The sequence below is a fragment of the Poecilia formosa genome, unplaced genomic scaffold (genome assembly GCF_000485575.1).
Source record: "Poecilia formosa unplaced genomic scaffold, Poecilia_formosa-5.1.2 Scaffold525, whole genome shotgun sequence".
NCBI lineage: Eukaryota > Metazoa > Chordata > Actinopteri > Cyprinodontiformes > Poeciliidae > Poecilia > Poecilia formosa.
Genome location: NW_006800464.1, coordinates 116542 through 136072, shown reverse-complemented (window position 1 = coordinate 136072; position 19531 = coordinate 116542). Strand labels below are relative to the sequence as shown.

Sequence of the window (19531 nt, the reverse complement as noted above, 5' to 3'; positions counted from 1 at the left end):
GTGCCAAAGGATAACTTGCTCTGCAAATTGAAGCCTTTAAAATCAAGTGGAACAAAGTACTGAGCCCAGGTTTGGGTGCTAGACAAAGTGAGGGTACAGATTGATTTACAGATGAATGGAGCCTCTTCCTTATCCAAATAAATCCTCTTCACTTTATGAATGACCGCCATCTTATTCTCAACTTCTTCTCATTAAAAAAGCCAAATTGCTTCCTTTCATGCAAGCTTTCTCTGTGCTGTGTTGTGTTGCTTTTCTCTAATGACCCTCATCCTCAATGCACCAATTCATCACATACACCAACAAGCCCTAATATCAAAACACAAAAAAGCTGTTCTGGTTGCACACCCCTACGCTTGGGAAAATATAGTCAAACACGGAAGACCAGGCCATTTCCCAGCAAGCCATCAGCATTAGACCACTGTTAATCCCTTCATGTTGTTCAGCTGTATCTATCGGTCACAGGCCAGTAGACTCTCACTTGTTTTTTTTTTTTCTTCCACCACTTTTTTTTAATTAATCGCCTCGGTTTTTCTACCGCCTTAGTCTTATTCCATCACTGCCCGTTCCACTATTTTCTCATGATTACACAAGAGAGGAAAGTCACAGCAGTGGAAGTAAAGTAGGCGATATATAAAGAGACGCATTGGCCAGCGAGTTACCAAGCGGTGCCAAAGGTCAGGTCTGTGACATGATAGATTGAATTGGTGACACTGGAACAAACTGCGCTTTGCTGCACAAACATGTCAGCATTCTGATTTTCAATTTTGTAATTTCACCATTTCACCAAGGAGAAAGAAAAAGCAGGGAAACATAAAATATTCATCTTAAACACAGAGTAGCGGAAGCAAGTTGCAAGAAATGTTTTGGGTTATATTTCAGGAGGAAAAAAAACACAAAACATTTTTTCATTGTTTCCTGTTTCCTTGCCAGTGGTTAGTGTAAATTTAATTCCTTGTGACAGTAAATAGACCAAGCTGTGCAGCCAGAGTATTCTTTAGTTGTTATCACATCAAAGAAAATAGCAAGGCAGCTTTTATATTATCCATCGCTGTATTTGAGCTGCCTTGGCATCATTATTTCGATCTTAAAAGCAACACGAAAGGATTTGTTTCACTGAGCTTACATGAACACATGCAGCCCATCAAGGGTTACCCTAATCCAATGATAATGACATTCTTATCATATCACCTATTAGCAAATACAGTGCTTTTACCAACACTTATTTAAAAATAGAATATATTTCCTCTTTGTTTTCAGATTTGAGCTATGTGTGTTCCTCTCTGAATGAAAGAGAAATGTATTTGGGGTAATTCAAACAGACGGCATCAGCAATTCTACAGCGTGTAATCCCTTAATCTTCACACATCAGTTAGCCGTCCTCAAACACGCTCAGTTTTTTAATCATGTTCAATTGCAATTAAGGAACCAGCACCAGTCAATCACACAGATGTCATCCCTGATACTCAAGTTGACACCATAAATCCATGAGTGACCAGAAACCCTGATTTACTTGCTGCAGAATATATTGTTTGTATGTCTGGTAAATATTAGTAAAAGTTAGAAAAATTGAATGATTTTGAAGAGTTATTTCTAGTAGTGGCATGTTGCTCCCACTTCTTGATATGAAAAATTATATGAAACCTTTTACTGTTAGGACTGTGTGAATGGGAACCTATGCATTCTCTATTAAAATGTTACTGCAGTGGACCGATAATGACATTGCTTAATTTCAAGCTACACTAGGCAGACACTCTGTCTGCACTGATGAAGATTTATTCACATCCCTATGTTAAATGCTCAGAGGAAGTTGAATTGATAACTATTTTTGATTAATGTGACACTCATTAAACACGACTGGACATTTCCTTCTGGAAATGTGGTAGTTTTGTACATTAAGTAGTGCTTATGCAATCATTACCTCTTATTCTTTTGTTATGGTGGAACTCTTTGTCTAACACACTCCAAGGAAAATTTAAGTAAAAAAAATAAAGTGCCACCATAATTGAACTTTGTCAGAATTCAGTGCATTCAACATGATGCGGAAGGTTAACTCAACAGCACACTTTAGTTTCTACAAAGGCTAAAACTTAATTTCGCTTTGGAACTGTCATGATCTGTGTTTCTGTGTAGTTATTGTAAGGTTTTTATGTGTTCAGTTTCTGTCCTGTGAGTCTCTGTCTCTGCGTCTTCCCCTGTTGATTGATCCTAGCTGTGTCTCGTTCCTTGATCACGCTCCCAGTGTATTTAAACACATCTGTTGTCTTTGTCCCTTGTCGGGTCCTCGTTGTATGTAGCTTGTCGTCAGTAGTTCTCAGTCGAACTGTATAGTCCTGAGGCTACTTTGCTCCATGTTCAGTTTTTGTGCCAGTTGGTACCGGTATTTAGCTGTGTGCTTTTGTCTCTGCCGTGCTGCCTGATCTGGACGGTTTTTGAGCCACTTTCATCATTAAATTCATCATCATCTTCATCAGTACCTGGATCTCTGCGTTCATTCTCACCACCGCAAACTGTCACTTCATGACAGGAACTTGTTGCTAACTGTGGGGCAAACTCCTTAGTTTCTTCCTGATAAAAGAAACACAGTTTTGTATATTTCTAATCTATAAAGTAAGCATATTTCCACAATCAGTTAATGTTTGAGTGGAAAAGGTTGTATATCAAGTTTTTTGTGTATGCTAACCATTTGTACGTGAGGTCTCTGGTCTGGTCCAGCTGAACCACATGATTTGGGTTTTAGATCATATCACTATGACATAAAAAACTGTATTACTAAGAATTTGGAAAGAACCTATTGGTCATGACAGCCAAATAGCTAACAGAATATCATGCATATCAATAAGGGATGTATCTGATGAGTTTTACCACCAATCTAAAAGAAACAAGCAATTTTTCCTCTGGTATCTCTGAACTGTACTTATTTACACAACTTTAATATAAAGGGGGAAAGCTTTGTGTAAAAAGCAGTACTCATGTCAGTTTTAAGATAAAATTTTAGAAGTGCTGAGAACATACACATTCATACAGACACTGACGCATACTGTCTATGTTCTGAAGTCCGTTAAAGAGATTCCCCACTGGTACAAGTATGCTAAGCTAGCAGTGACACAGCTTAGTAATAATAATAATGTTCTGTGTTCTTCAGCTGAACTGGACTTTGGTCAATGTTAGTGTTTTTTTACTGCTATGTTTTTCTGCCTTTGTATACACTTCCAGTGGTTTCCAGTATAGAAGGTATTTGCACTGCTTTTTTGACTCGTATTAAGAATTTATAGTTTCATTATTATTTTATTCATGGTGACTTTGACTCATCATACAAAGTAGGTGTTTTCATTTTCTCCAAAAACAAGCATGTCTTTACACAGAAACACAAACTTTATTTTTTAAGGACTTTTTTTTTTTTTTATAAAACTGATGACGTTTTCAAACTCAATATGTGGCCCATTAGGATTATCCTTCCTATAAGCGATGAGCAGTCATGCAAAAAACCCATTTAGATGTCAAAACATAGAATTACTAACTGACTCGAAAGAGGCAACATAAATCTAACGGGACAATTACTTTGGCAACACTAGTCATCAGTCTCCTAATCTTAATGTCTCAGGAGGGAGTTAGTGAGATGAGTCGTTTCTATAATGGATGGTTGAAATACTTTGCACCACACTTTTTAAGTATGCTCAACAGCAGTTTGTCACATTTCAAAACTACACTAAAACAATTCCATAAGTAGCAGTGAACTACGGCCTTAAAATCACATAAAAATGATTGAGATGACATTGTTGATGCATGTCACAGTACCAGTGTTTCATCAGATGAACATTGGCCAAGTAGTCAATATTGTATTTGGTCAGATGAATAGATTGGAACAATAAATAATAAGATCAACACTTAATTTCACTCGTGTTTTGTTTTTTTTTCTCACCTGATTTGAACAAATTTTTCACCATTTTCAACATTAAAAACTACCAAAAAGTGCAAGATTTGGAGTATTTGGGTTTTCTTTGCAGTGGTATTGAATAGTGTAAGCTGCCACACTGATACATTTCTTATTCATAAAATTGTACAGTCCCTTCCATCTTTCTGTTGGTGCTGCAAATCTTTGGAAGATGATTAGATTGGCCCTTTGTGTTCCCAATTTGTTTCTCTCCCAAAGCCTAAGTAAAGTGAAAAAAGTTTTACAGAAATATATCATGAGTCATTCTTTCTGCTGCTCTGTATCTTTTTATAGTTTCCTGATTTATGGCACACCATGTTGAGATATTACATTTTTATAACTATATTTTGGCAAAAACATACTAAGTCCAAGTTTCAGTGATTTGTATAAATCTTGGGGTGGGGGAAAGAAAGTGCTTTTGTGGTTTATAATTCATTGGCATTTTGGAATAACTACTTCATACACATTGAACATCCAAAAATGATATTTTATGGCGTTCATTTCAGTTTATGATCAAATTCGTCAGATTGAGTTTCCGTCTGATAGACTGTTTGTTCATGTTTGTTCCAAGACTTCCCTCTAAATTGCCTTTGTTGGCAATTTAATCCTTGTGGCATTGTGGAATTTCTCTCAGCACAGAAAATCAATACCATGGATGGTGCTTTGCATTATTATGTTGGTCTTCCTCTACTTTATTGCCAGGATCTGTCCGGTGTTGTTAAACAGACAAGCATTTATTGACCATGCTTTGTCTTTTCATCTCATGAAATACAACTTTTGAGTTTTATTAACTGTAGTCAATATACTTTTATAAATATGAAGTGCTTATTACAAGTTATAGACTTTCATGGTCTTATTTTGATGGCCATAGCAACTTATGATTTTTGTTTGGGAGGTAAAAAGTGGAGCAGCATATTTCTTAAAGAGAAAATGCTGAATTGCTTTGTTTACATCTAGACAATAAAATGAGACTGGAGTTTGTTGCATTTTATTGGTTCATTTTGTACAACGCATTGCATCAAGTAAAACACACTCACACACACGTCTTTAGCCTGGACATTCCATCCCTATGCAGTTCTTCTCGATTCTCATCTCCCTTTAGCGCCCCTTCTGGAATTTCTCCCGTTGAGGTTGATTTCTGCAGTTGAATTTCAACCGGGCCAATCAGCACACAAAGGGATGACTTTTGAACAATTATTTTTGTTTTCTGTGCTGCTTTAGAGCTGTTGTCTGCCAATGGTCATAGTTTGGCAGATGTTCAAAGAAAGTAAACAAAGCCTTTCAGTCCATGTTGGCCTCGCTTCCAAATATTGAGCAATTAAAATTGGAGCAAAAGAAATGTTTAAGACATTTAAATGCATTTCAAGCTTACAGCTTTAACAGTCATCTTGTTCGGCTCAGTAATTCTCTTTCCACACTGTGGGATGGTTGTCTACAGCGCACGCAATTTCCGGTAAACATAGCTTTGCTTCCTTCATGCTCTAGTTGGCACATTACATCCGTCACGACCAGATGTTAGCAGTTGGGTAAAAATAGTTTAAATCTTCAACAGAGTCTACACCTCTAGCAAGCAGCTGTTTTTTTACCTGGTTAATCTTCTTACTATCTCTATCTCTTTGATAATGAATGTTCAGGTCTGTCTTAGTAAATCATTGTCTTTATCCCTCTTCCTGTCTCTGTTTCTGCCTTTGGTGGATTCTCTCATGAATCACCTAATGTTGCTATCAGCAGACCACATATATCCCTCAGTGCATGTGTGTGCATAAACACATTGCTTTTCCTACTTATCTAGTATCTAGCTTATCCTTTCTTCCAGAAACAGCTCAGAAAATTATGATGTTGTGAGAAAGTTCAAACTTTTTGTCACTTGTATCTTGCACAGATTCATTCCACGTAGAGTGGAATATTTCTGTGGTTCTGCTAAGGTGTAATGGAAGCCCAGGTTGCTTTAATAGCAGCCTTTATGTATGTCGTCTGCACTATTGGGTCTGGTGTCTTTCATTCTCCTCTTGACAATACCCTATTCATCTTTTATAATTCTCTCATTTTCTGAGACACTGAATTTTGAGTTTTCATTTTCTGTAAGCCCTAATCATCAAAACTGCATAAAGTAAAGGCTTGAAATATTTCACTCTCTATATATAATACATCTATGCAATACCCAAATTTCCCTTTTCTGAAATGAGTGACAAAAAATATTAGTTATTCAAGTTTGTTTTAGACGTACCTGTAAATTTAAAGCACATTTTTTTATTATTTCTGGAACTCTCATTTGTAACATTCATTTTTGCCTAAAACCAACAGAGTGTAGAGATCTTCAACATTTTGCTTCATTCACCGAAGCAAAATGTGTGACAGTGTTAATGAATTGCTGGGCCACTGTCCCTTTAACGCTGCTTTAACACAGGAAAATAAAGGAATTCTCTGACCTTTGACACTGAAAGCCGAGCTGCCGTCTGTTATTAGGACATAAAAACAAAGTACAGTATGAGCCCCACAGCTATCACCTGCCATGGATATCGCACATATATACCAATGGTACAGTGTTTAAATATGTTCATAATTTTGCAATAAATATCCTCTGTGTTTCTCTTGGACTGTGTAAACCCTTGAAAAGGGAATATGTCTTTAGACTCTGCTGCTTCTGCCAGCAAATAGGAAATTGTAAATGTAAAAGTTCAGCCTATTTATCTGCCCGGCGGTCTTAGTAAATAAAAATAATTTTAAAAAAAATCTCGTAAAAGCGCACGCTTGGTCAGTATGACCCCACCAGACCCCACACAGGGTAAAAACCTTGCAGGGTCCAATTGACCCAGTCTTTTAATACTGTGGGAGGGTCAGAGGTCATGTGATTCTGACTTAAACTATTTATAAAACTTGGAACAATACCAAAAAATTACTAAAGGGAAAAAAATATATATATATATTTATGTTACGCATTTATTTTACAGCAGATAAAAAAAATAAAGGCATACAATAAGTGAAACACTTTGTGCATGTTTGTAATTTGGATCATTTAAAATATTTTTCAACAGTGTGGGATCTCTTTTTATTCTGCAAGATCATTTCATTTTGATGCATTTCTTACAAGTGCAATATTAATTTAACTTTAGTTCTTTAATTGTGTGCAAAAGAAAAAGGTAATGTTGCATTTAGAGACAAATGGGGAAAAAAGGCAGAGAAGGCTGTCGTATCTGTAGGGTTTCAGCACCTGCTATCAGATTTATGGATATGTGCCGGCTCTGCCTACTCCTAATTTTAATGCACAATTGTCATACTTATCCTTTTTTCCCCTCAAATGGTCCATTACAATGTCCCATAAGCCATTTTCTTTTGAAGGAAAAACATTTATGCTTCGGTGTGGTAATCATGATGCCTCTTCTCTGTCTGGCCCTATTGATCTACCGGGTCTGTGACTATAAAACAAAATTCAAGTAAAGCTGATTTATTTATGGCCACTAAACAATCGAGAGTACAGTTGAGCATTTGCAAAAATATATGAGCATTTATGAAGCTGCATAATTTTATTTTTCTCTCTTCTTTCCCTTGTTTCCTCTGTGTTGTTCTCCCAGGATGGGGCTTTCACCAAGGGGGAAGTCGTCTCAAGTCCAGCAGAAACCATCGGGCAGTCCTCCTTTGTCGACTTTGGTAAGAATTAAAAAATTGCTTTTTTCCTTTCCTTGAGTCGAATGGTATTATTGATTTAAAGCAGAATCCTGATTATGATAATCTTGTGCTTTCTAATGCTTTTTTATTAAAACAAATCTTTCTGTATTTGAAGGAAAATCTACTTTTCAATTATTAGTTTAGCAGCATTATAGATACCAGGTAGGAAAAATTAACTGTCGAAATTGGCAGGTGTGAATATATAAAAAAAGGAATATTTTTTTCTAATATTGTATGTATTAAAAGCCAAAGTTAGCATGTGAACTGGGGCGTCTTTTTTTTTCTTCCCTCCCCCCATGTCTATCCAACAGTATATTTATGAGCACTGTTCTGAGTACCAAAAATAATAAGTGGAGCATTATGATATTCACTTATAAAGGACGCATTTATGAATCAATATACTAAGCTACTAATGTTATATTAAGTGAGTGTAACTGTTTTTGCAATAAATGTTTTTTTTTCTTCATGATGTGGCTAATGGGGGATCCAAATAAACAAACAAATGCTCCGCTTTATATACATAAAAAATTTATTTAGAATTTGCTTTGGGTTTATTTATTAATAGGAACAGACACTGAGACGGAGAGGAAAATTAAAAGAAAGAAAGGAAAAAGGTTAAGATAACATTAACAGGGAGAGAGTGAGAGAGAAATGGAAGTGAGAACAAGAAGGATTCAGAGAATACAGGAAGAACATGGTAGGAATCTGCATCTACATCTGCAGAAAGAGAAGAAAACAGAGAACCGAGAAACGACGGCAGCGAATAACAGATGTGTATGTAACAACAACGTCACTGAAAAGCACATGGTGCTTGTTCATATAAGGTTTGTCTACTGGCAGCCGCAGCCCAAGTCGGTGTGTCTCTGTGAACACCTGAGTTCATACCTGATTCAGCTCCAAAACAAAACTTCGCAGTTAAAAAAAAAAAGAAAATAGTTGAAACTCTTAAATGCAAAAAATGCTTTTATTTTGTTTGTGAAAACTTAAAAAATGTTTATGTTTTCACAAACGACTAGTTCACAACTAGTTCTGGCATTAGAACAGCTTAGTATGACATCGATTCAATTTAATTGACAACACATGCTGTGGCATGGCACTTCACAAAGAAAACATGAATGCTGCTTGATTGCGTATCATCTAATGCTTTGATTGAAATATGTTTTACATCTCTATAAAACATTAAAACAGCTGGATTGTTGTGGTTTGAGGGATGGACAGTAGTAGTAGTCATGATGCAAAGCAGCTACTTGCATCATGTTTCTAAAAATCTCTGCTTGTGCGGCTTACAAGAATGCATTACAATCCAAGTGATTAAAGACCTGCATCTTGGAAAAGTATATTTGTTTTTGTCAAAGAAAAAATGTGTCTGGATGTGGTCAAGTTGTGTCATTTTAGAAGGAAATCTTAGTTATGTGGAACAGAACAGAATAAGTAAATACGTATCCCTGGTCAGGTTGCCTTGGGGTCACAAATGTGTTTGCGACTTCTGTGTGACAGATCCATTTTTTTCTCTCTTCTTTTAGGCTTTTTAAGCTTCTGCATTTAAAGCCGCCTAGCTTCAAAGGATTCTAAATAAGACCTTATGGTCTCCCTAGCTTTGACAGTTTCACTGCAGCCTTCTCATCACGTAACATCCATTATTCACACGCACACAAAAACCACACATTCTCACCCTTTACCCAGGAGGCTTATCTCACACACACAGTTACAGGCACAGAGTCCCACACAAGACAAGCCCACAATCCCATATGGACCCAGATCTTTGTGAGGATCTTATCCCTTTAAACAATCTTGGCCAGTGAGATTCATTGTTAGGCTCAGCTTTACGTTTCTCCTCAGCAAATCTCCACTGGTTCACTAATCTCCAGGCTGCCTAAAGTGGCCCTTGGTCGTCCATCAGAGCGACCACACTGAGGACAGAAGAGGAGAACAACACTGGCTACTTAAGCTTGTCTCTAATGTGAAAAACAATAAAGTTAGGGAGACCAAAACAATATTAGGCAGGTGGTCGTAGTGTTCCACCTGTTTAGTGTTAAACTTTCTTCAGTTCTGATCTGTTTCAACTGGCTGGGTTTTTTAAGATTTTGCTAAGTAAAAACTTTCACTTCAATTTTTTTTTACAGGGGCACGGGGGGCCAGCGTTAAAATGGGTTTAATCATTTTTGCTTTTGTTTTCCCCACAGTAATAAAAACGACTTCCCCAAAGTCAGCATGCATCCAGCTGATTCTGCAGCATTGCTTCTGTCTGAGACAGTGTCAGACCTTGTTCACATTAATTCAGTAGTAACAGCAGGGGGCACCTAAATATCCACGGGCCAAATATCCCAGCATATTGACTCATGTAAGGCCTGGGTTTTTGTTTTTTTGGATTATAAATCTGCTGCTTCATGCTGACTGAGCATTTCTAGTTTTTATTTCTGAAAAAAAAATAGCAAAGTCAGCAAGAGAAAGAACCTTCTTTTTTTTTTTAGTTTGGAACTGTGGAAATACTGTCCAATACAGCTGAATAAATAGGTAATGTATCGCCTGTGCTACTCATTATGACAATTAGTTGCTAAATATGTGGTAAGCCCTCTTAAATATTCTAATAAACTTAATTAGTTTATTGATATTTCACTCCTCTGTCTGCGCTGTTTGTTTAAAGTGCTGTCAATTGTTGAACGCTGTTTATTCAATATTCATTTAGTTCTTTGTTCTGCACATGCACATAAACACACAGCCGAACACACAGTAACAGTTTCATGCCGATAAACACATCTCTGCTGCCAAGATTAATCTTTTAATCTCACTTCAGCTCGGGGTGCCCATCAAATATTTAGTGAACAAACTTGCCCTTCCCAAATTGCTGATGATCTATGAGCCTGAGGGGAAAATGTCCTGTATGCTGTGTCTGAATATGTACATGTTCATATTCTCTCTGGACTATTTTCAGTATTTTTGTTGTTTTTACTAGATTTTTCCCTCTCCCCACCTTATTTTTAGTTTCACTAAAGTTTTTCTTTTTTTCCCTATTTTCTTTCAATTCTTCCTTCAATGTTTTCTTCTTCAGATGCTTTTGTCAACAGCTGAGGGTCAGATTTTGCTACATTGTTTTTGCTGTCTTCTTTTAATCCATATCCTGCATGTGATCTAATCATGAAACAAACCATTTTTAAATTTAATTTAGAAAATGAATTTCCTGTTGTCACTTTTTACAATTATTTTGAGTTATATCTAACACCAGCGAATCTGATCTGTGTAAAACAACTGAATAAGTGATTGTGGATTCATTTAGATAACTTCAGATACACTGCATCAAATAATTAAAGACATTTGACTCAGAAATTTAGAGCTACATTATTTTGTCAAACATATTTTGTGATAGCAAAGTGAGGCAACATCAATAACAATGTCAGATCTGGTGTTTTGTATCAGAGATGCACCATTTAGAACTTTTATGTTAATTTCAAATCTCCATTTTTAAAAGAAAAAAATTCAAAAGTTATGACCATCCAATGCAATTAGTTTCTGATGTCTTTAATCAATTTAAATGACTTTATAATTTTATTGTTTGTTTTCAGAGCTATTAGTTTTAATTTCAGAGCTTTTAATTTTAAATTAGAGCCTGGCTGCTCCAGGGCCTAATTTATTAGGTTTTATTAGTGTCTCTGAGGACTTTGAAATATTTAAGCCTCATTATTTTTACCTTGGATTTTGATCTAAGTCAAGCATGCCTAATACAACAATATTTACTTTTGCTGTCTTTTGGTAAAGTGTCTGTATTTCACTTTCTTTTTAATCACTTGACCATACTTCTGTATTTCTTTTGCTAAAATAGTCGTTAGTCAACTATCACTATGAGCTTTCTTGCCTTTTTCTGCTGTAAGTACTAGTTCATACTAGTAGCAGAGGCTACTAGTAACAGTAAATGTTACCGCTCTCATCAGAACATATTAAAAACAAATGCAAAAGCACAATTTTGCATTTTAAATTGTTTTTAGCATTCTATTTTAGTGGGTAGTGCTGCCAGCGTGACTAAAACAGCACTTTGTTTGTATTCTGTCAAGAGTTTAGATCCCGAGCTTAACTGTGAAATTTATAAAAAACATTCACCATTTTCACATCCATCATGGCTAAAAAAATGACGCTGTATTTTATTTAGCCTTTTTTTACCTACTTGAAGTTTTGCTCTCTCTCGCTGTCATGCAGCATGATTAAAGCACTTGATATGATGAAAACAATTGATCCCATTTTAATGTTTCCATACCTCCTTTGACTTCATTTTAGAACTTGCTATTGAAAATAGCAAAGTCTGAGTCTTCTTCACTAACATTTTCACATCAAAGCATATCTGATGATCAGAAAAAGTTTGGACCTTTACATTTCCAGTTCGTCACAAACCAGGGCCAATCAAAAAAAAAAAAATCTGTTGATTCCAATCACTACCTGATTTCTGGGTGCATCTCTAGTTTCTTATGTTATAAAATCAGACTGATTGGAAGAATCCTAAAAGACAGTGTGCTCACCTCAATGAAAAGTTCTTTTTGTTTTATCCCGATTGTTTAACATTATTCAATATTCAATGTAGATTGGATTCTAAAAGAACCAAGTGTGGTCACAAAGGCAAGTGAATCCTCCATCTTGTTTTGTAAGGCGTTGTGTCCCCTGTCTCTTTGTATGTTTTCTATTATTTACGTGGCCACTAACAAACAGAATGAATGTGTTTCCCTCCTGTTCTAACTTTGTCAACTTTACTGGCAAACACTGAATCCTATTAGAATGTATTTCTCTTTGCAGCGTGGACGATTGTTATCTTCATCTTTATCTTTAAAAAAATTGACCATAAATGATAAAAGATGTAATAGACAAAAACAGAAGAGACAGAATAAGGAATATGATCAGGCAAAGGAAAATCTTACACAGCAGAAAGTACAGACGAGAACAAATCGAAGCACCAAGGTGTAGGCACGGATAGAGAATAGAAAGTAGAGACGATGTGAGGCAGAGCAGAGAGCAGCGCTGGATCCCTGTGTGATATGGAGTGGGAATTATTTCCATCACACATCACATTGTCAATTCTCACTCTCTGCTTTTACCTGCTCTTTTCTCCCCCTGTTCGGCACTACATTTTTCTCAACACATAAAGTACTGTATGTGCCAGCCTGCCTGTACTTCCGTAGAACTTCTGTTTTCCACCTGTACTGCAGTTTTGGCTTCGTCTAGGAACTCTGCCGAAAACCTTAACTTCTACGCTGCAGCAGAGGTTCAGATGTTAAAATATTTAAGTCTGAGTAGCATATGTGAGCTTCTCAGAAGATTGGGCAATTATTCATCAATAAAATTTTTCATCGTACAATGCATTTTAAATAAAATAAAATTTTTACATGAGATTGTAAAGTGGTATTTGTTGTGATTATTATCTCTGTTTAAACACCGTCTGTCCGCCCATCCATCCGTCCGTCCATTGTTTTTCATCATCCAACAATTCAATTAACATCAGTCCATCATGCACAGATTCATCTACTCATCTATCCATTTTCTCATCTTTCTATCCTTCTGTCCATCTTCCCATCCATCCCTTCCAGCTCTGGAGGTTTCAGAGCTACAGTATTGGTTTATATCGCTGTGGTAGGGGTTCATCCTACTGGCTGCCGGTTTTGAACCCCGCTCCATCTGGAGGAAAAGGTTGTTCTTATCCATTTAAACTGTTTCTAATACGTATTGAGTGGAATGTCAGTGTCCTCTAATTTGACAAAGAAAAACAATACATTGTATTTGATCTCCAAACATTTTCACAAAACACATTAAGCTAACAATGTGATTTTAGACGAGTATGAGACTGTATCTATTGTACTGAAATTGAACTTTTAATCATAACCTGCCTTTCACAAATTAGATTTTGTTCCCTATTCATCTTAAGCCGTGCGTTTACCTTTAGAACGGTCATGGAAAGCAATAGGAAACCCGTCCACTGTCTTGTGTTTATGAGCGAACGGTTCTGTTATTAGCTCGATTCCCATAATAAATGCACAGCATATGCCAGACAAAACACAACCATCTGCCTGATCACTCAAGTAATTGCTTTTTTCAAACTGACAGCGGCTGATGCATAATTCATCATTAGGTAAAACGCAGTGAAGTTTCACCAGCGGATGTGTCACCAGGCATCAGTGCAGGTGGGATACAGAGACCAGCAAAGGGGCAAATTTTTATTTTTTATTTTTTAGAAACGGCAAAATCCCAGCATGTTTAAAAATGTTTTTTCAAAATCGGAAAGGCTATCATCATCCCTCCGTGTGTGTGTGTGTGTGTGTGTGTGTGTGTGTGTGTGTGTGTGTGTGTGTGTGTGCGTGCGTGCGTGCATGCGTGCGTGCATGCGTGCGTGGGTGATGAAGTGTGTGCTTGCAGGCAGGTAAGTCAGCATGTGCGCAGCCTAGTTGTCTCTACTGTGCCCTCAGGCGTTCTTTTTCCACTCATCTTATTATATCGTGTAACATTCACCTCCCTGCCTCTGTTCTGTCAGCCTCATTCTCCCCTCAACCACTTTGCACTTTTTTTTCTATTCCTGCATTTTTTTATATAATTTTACTGGCTGTCCTGTCCTGTCTTGTTAACCAGCCTACGCTGCCTTTTCTGTGCTCTTCTTCTTTTTTTTCTTTTGGCTCCATCACTTTCCTTCACTCCCAGTCTTAGAGAAAGGTCTGCACCTTTTTCAAACAGATGTAGTGCAGAGCTGCTTGTCTTGTTGAGATCAAAGTGGCTTTTACTTTGTGCCATGCATGTGTATTTGTGCCAAAGACGTCCCTCTCTAGACTTCATAATGAAGGAAAGAGGTCCCAGTAGGAATAATAAAAACCTAATCAAGCTCCATTTTGTCAAAGATCTTACATTAGCCCTAATGCAAAAGTTTTTGTGGTTTGTAACTGCTGAATTTAGATAATCATTTGCACATTTTAACATGCAGTTTGTAGCAAATATCAAAATTCCTCCATCAGCAAAGTGTCCCTTACTGAAAGAAAAGTCTTCTTTCCTGATGGCATTCACTACAGTTTAGTGGTAACCTTAAATATGAAGAACCAACTGGACCATCTTCCCAGTTTGTGCTTTTAAAATAAATAAATGTGTTTTTCATTGAGCCTCTGCCTGTATTAATGAGACACTTCTTATGATCTCAAGGACTCAGTTTTGGTTTTGTGTTAAAATTGGGTGTTTTGTAGTTGTACTTTAATTTTTGTACATTTTTGTTTGTCTCTTGGTTTCCTTTTTCTTTCTACTATTGCGTTGTTGTTCAAGGGATTCTTTAGTCTTCTTTATCGATCACTGTTACCATTGTTGGATTTGTTTTGCCTATTCCTTCTTCCCAATCTGTGCCCCATTTTCCTCACTGGGTGTATTTTTTTGATATTTATATCAAATAATGTATAGTATTGTTTTAGTTCCCCACCCAGAGTCCCTATTAAAATCTTTGGAGGGAGATGGAGATGAGAGAGAAGTGGGACAAAACTGGTCAGCGACTACAGGAGGGGTTTGATTACTGCCCCAATTTTTCAAGTAAGATTTGAATAGATCATTTTATGACCATACCAGTTTCAGCTGTAAACCTCTTGGTAGAATGGAAATAATTTGAATCATAATGATCAATTCATCACATGATAAAATAAAATGAGTCCCGTAATTTCCATTCTGAAGAAAAATATTAGTTGAAGGGCAATTTTATTATCCATTTTATTAATTATTTCAGTTGTATGTGTTTTTTTATTTCCGTTTCATTTATTGTTTTAGGTTGTGTTTTATTTTGTAAATTTAAAATGTCTTCCAATTCCAATTTGGAGAGTTTTGTACAAAATTCTAGTTTATCAGTCTTTCAGAGGGCAAACTCGCAATTTCATGCCATTATCAGTATATAACTTGAAAATGGTCTCAAAATAACAATACTATTGATTATTGCAATAATTTCTGGGACAATTTATTGTCCAACAAAGTTTGTTATTGTGACCTGGTTCAGGGTCCTGTCCTTTGCATATCTTACACCAAGCATCTGTTAGGTGGGATCTCTCAAAGTTTGGTGTGATAATTGATAGACGTCAGGGTAATTTGCATAGAGTGTAATATGAATGCCTGTGGTTCATATTACACTTCTAATCGTACAGTCTACAGTCTCATCTTCTTATCTACTTTGCCTTCTTATCACCATTTTCTCCAGTGCAGCTCCATTCTGCAGCTTCAGTGCACATCTCCCTCAACCCGTCTCCAATATGCCACACATAGCTGAAAGGGTAGGAGGGGATAATGCGAGAGGGGAAGACAGACTCGAAGATGAGAGAAGTTGAAAGAAAGATAGAACGAAAGGTAATACGGCGAGCATTAGGAGAAGAGGCGACTGGACTGAGGTTTCGAAGGAGGTCGAGTAAAGAGGAATATTACAGTCAGATGAATAGACGAGACAGAAGATGCAGGAAAGGCCAAGCAGGACGGGAGTGTGTGTGCAGAAGAACTGAATAATCAAAGAAATAACCTCAGCAGGACTGATTCTCTCCTAAACCTTTTGCTTTTCTCCACCTTGGTGTTTCTGCGCCGAAACTTTCCAGTGGAGCATGCCTCGATGCACACATGCTCTTATTTGAATTTGTTTGCCTTGTTTCAACATTAATGCAATTAATTAGAAAGCATTGCTCACATCTGAATAATTTTTGGCTGGTGGGGAGATGTGGGAGATTTTTTTATTTTTTTTTTTGTCCCACCATATGTTACAGTACATGTGCTGGTAGACATTAGGAGCAATCCTGCAGCCCATTCAGATGTGTCCTTCCATCCATGTCAGTTTTTCTTTTAAATTTGATGCTTACCCTAAACTTGAAATGCAATAGAGTCCAAACTAGACATTTTGCATGTTTTAAACCATGAAAAGGAGTCTTTTAAATTCACAGAATGTTGACTTATTAGCTTTTGCAGCATCTAATTATCTATCTCTTTTTCTCCCACTCTGCCTCTCGCTCAGTTGCCTCTGACAGCCACTTTGAGTTTCTCCTCCTCCCCATCTTTGCGCTGTCATTCATCATCAGAGTCATTCGGTTCTCCCCTTCCACAGGGCACAACATCTGCTAAGGAGTGTGGCTCTTACCATGTTGAAGCAGATTTGGATTAACAGAGCAGCGGCAACCCGGGCTAAAAACGACATTTTTAAGAAAAAAATTTGAATAATAACTTTATGAGCACAGGATGAAATTTGTCAGTTAGCGGAAATGCACGAGAACAGCCTCCTGGAATGTAAACCATAAACTAAGATGCTTATTAAATTAGTGAAAATCATCCATCCATCCAGCCATACTCAGCCGCTGAGTTCCTTAGTGGGTTCACATTTTACTTCACTGACTTTGAAGCGCAAAACAAAAAACATTCTGCAACTGTTTCATTATCCATTTTCTTGTGGAGAGCTCCTGCGAACATCCATTTGGAGCTTATTGAACTGTAGTTTTAACAGCACACCAAGGCAAAGTATGACTCTGTGGGTTCTGCTTAATTTTTACACTTCATCCTTGAATCAATGCCCCTAAGCTAAGCTTCCCCTCTAAGCGACTTGAATTTTACATGTTTGTCAGGACCTGTGTGAGAAACTGTTTTGTGTGACGAGATGACACACAGAAGCAGACTTACTAATGTGTACCTCCAAAGAAATCTAATAGTTTCCTTAGTGAACCAGTACCAAATATTAAAGAATTTGTTCCCAATTAAGAAAGGATGCAAGACATCCTGGCAGTCAAAAGAACATTGAGGCTTCTCCGGCGAGAACGATGTTTATATTAAAAGACAAATTTAAAAGAGAAGTTTTGTCCAGCTTTTTTTTATTATAAAGATAATAAAAAGCGGTACAGTATATGTGACCAGCATGCTGTGGATAACAAAGGCCTGGCCAGTTTTCCTCGACATGATGATACTTCACAGCAGCTTTACTTGTATGACAAGCATTTTATTTATTTGAAATACTAATAAGATGGATTATTACAGTGTTGGATGATTTTATAGACCATGGCAATCACCATGTGTTGAAAAGAATGATGTGCTAATTATTATTATTATTATTATTATTATTATTATTATTATTATTTTCTTTTCCCCATCACCACTGAGTTATACATCATGCTTCCTTTGGTTCTTAATGGCCTTTGGTTATGACGGGTTGAGTTGGCTTAAAGGCAACTTTCACTGGGGCTTAGTTCAACCATATAAGTTAGCCATTTTATGTTGGCTAGAAAGCTGCAACAGACTGGCAACGTGTCCAGGGTGTACCCCGCGTCTCGCTCTAAACGTTCGCTGGAGATAGGGACCAGCACGCCTCCTGATCCCACTAGGGACAAAAGTGTATAGAAAATAGATGGATGGATAGAAGGCTAGGAAGATTTCAAAACACATAGTATTTTGCAGTCGGCCATTGTAGTCAACAACTACCCATCCTGACCAGTCTCCTTAGCTAAAAGATGTCACCAAAAACCAATGTTTTGGTGACATCTATACTATAATACTATACTATACTATACTATATTCTATACTATAATACAGTCTGTATTCCTTGGCGTCATTGGAGATTTCATTAGATTTTAAAGTTTACTAATCTTTGAGACAATGACATCGCCTACCTGCGCATTATATTATGTGGCATTACAGTTGGTATTCAAATACATCGAAAATGCGACTCAAATCTCCTAGAAATGTTTTAGTAATATAAACTAATCACGTTACTGTGATTACGTGTGATTAATCACGTTACTGTATGCAGACACCTTGTCTGCGCAGATGATGATTTGTGGAACTTTCTCATGATGAACAATTGAAGCGGGTGCAATGGCTGGTGGCCCGATCTTCTTTCTGAAGAATTTAACTATTGTTTTACCACTTGGATTCTGAAAGACCAAAACCTTTCGTGCACACACACCTTTCAAAACATAGGAGCACATCAGAAACAACACACATATTTCCTAAGCTATTATTATTATTATTATTATTATTATTTATTTATTTATTTATTTTTACAAAGGCATTACATTTCTTCATGTTTAGACCCACGCAAGATGTAGTTAAGCCAACATAAGTGGTATGTTAATCAGCGTGACAGAGGCTTAAAGCACAGAGTGGATGCAAGGACTGATTCATGATCACAAATATTCCATTTAATTTTTTTTAATAGTCAACTGGCACGATCAAATTTAAAATCCATATTTCCAATTTCTTTGTTTAAAAGCTCAAGGCTGTCAATGGTGCAGAAAGTGGCCTACTCAATATTGGTAATTCAGCAAATAATGAAAAATCTTTTTTGTTTCAAAAACTATTTTCCGTCAAACACTTGTTGTACATTTGCAGGCTTTTTGTTCTCCTCTGGGGTTTTCCAGGAATCTTTTTTCACATTTGTCTCCAAGTAAAGTTTCAGCTTTCTCTGATGTTTGGATTTATGTATTTATTCATTGTTGCCAAGATGTCAACACCCTTTGGTCTTCAGAATATTTTCTGTTGTATATTTATTTCTGTTGTTTGACCTCGCGGTATTTAAAAATCCTTTTGGATAACAACATAACCTCATGTTACAACAGCTTTACATTATTTCAAAAACATTTCATTAAGCATCACCAAATAGGACATTTGTTCCTGAGCTATAGCTGAACCTGGTCCAGTGAAGCCTTTTGGTTTTGAATAGCCTCTGTTTTAAGTGAGGGCAATTCACTTCTAGTTTGTACGCTAAATAAACCCCTCGTAGTTTAATCCTGAGATCAATTAATAATAATGAAATGGCAGTAATTACTTGAACTGGATAAAAAGGGTTGGGAACTCTTTGTTCAAGTCTAGAGGCATTATTGAAAGACATCAAAGAGACAAGTGCTGGTAGGATTTGTGTGTGCTGTTGGAAAACAAGCAGGTGTTCTTGTGATCCAGTTCACACATGGAAAATAAAAAAAACACAGCAGC

General features: G+C 36.8%; 1 protein-coding gene across 1 annotated transcript in view; it reads left to right on the top strand.

Annotated features, from left to right (window-relative positions):
• Positions 1-19531, top strand: part of itfg1 (integrin alpha FG-GAP repeat containing 1) — a 149654-nt gene that overhangs the window by 28599 nt on the left and 101524 nt on the right. The window contains exon 8 of the mRNA XM_007540226.2: positions 7504-7579. Coding sequence (XP_007540288.1) covers positions 7504-7579 — 76 coding nt within the window. The remainder of the gene's footprint in view (positions 1-7503; positions 7580-19531) is intronic.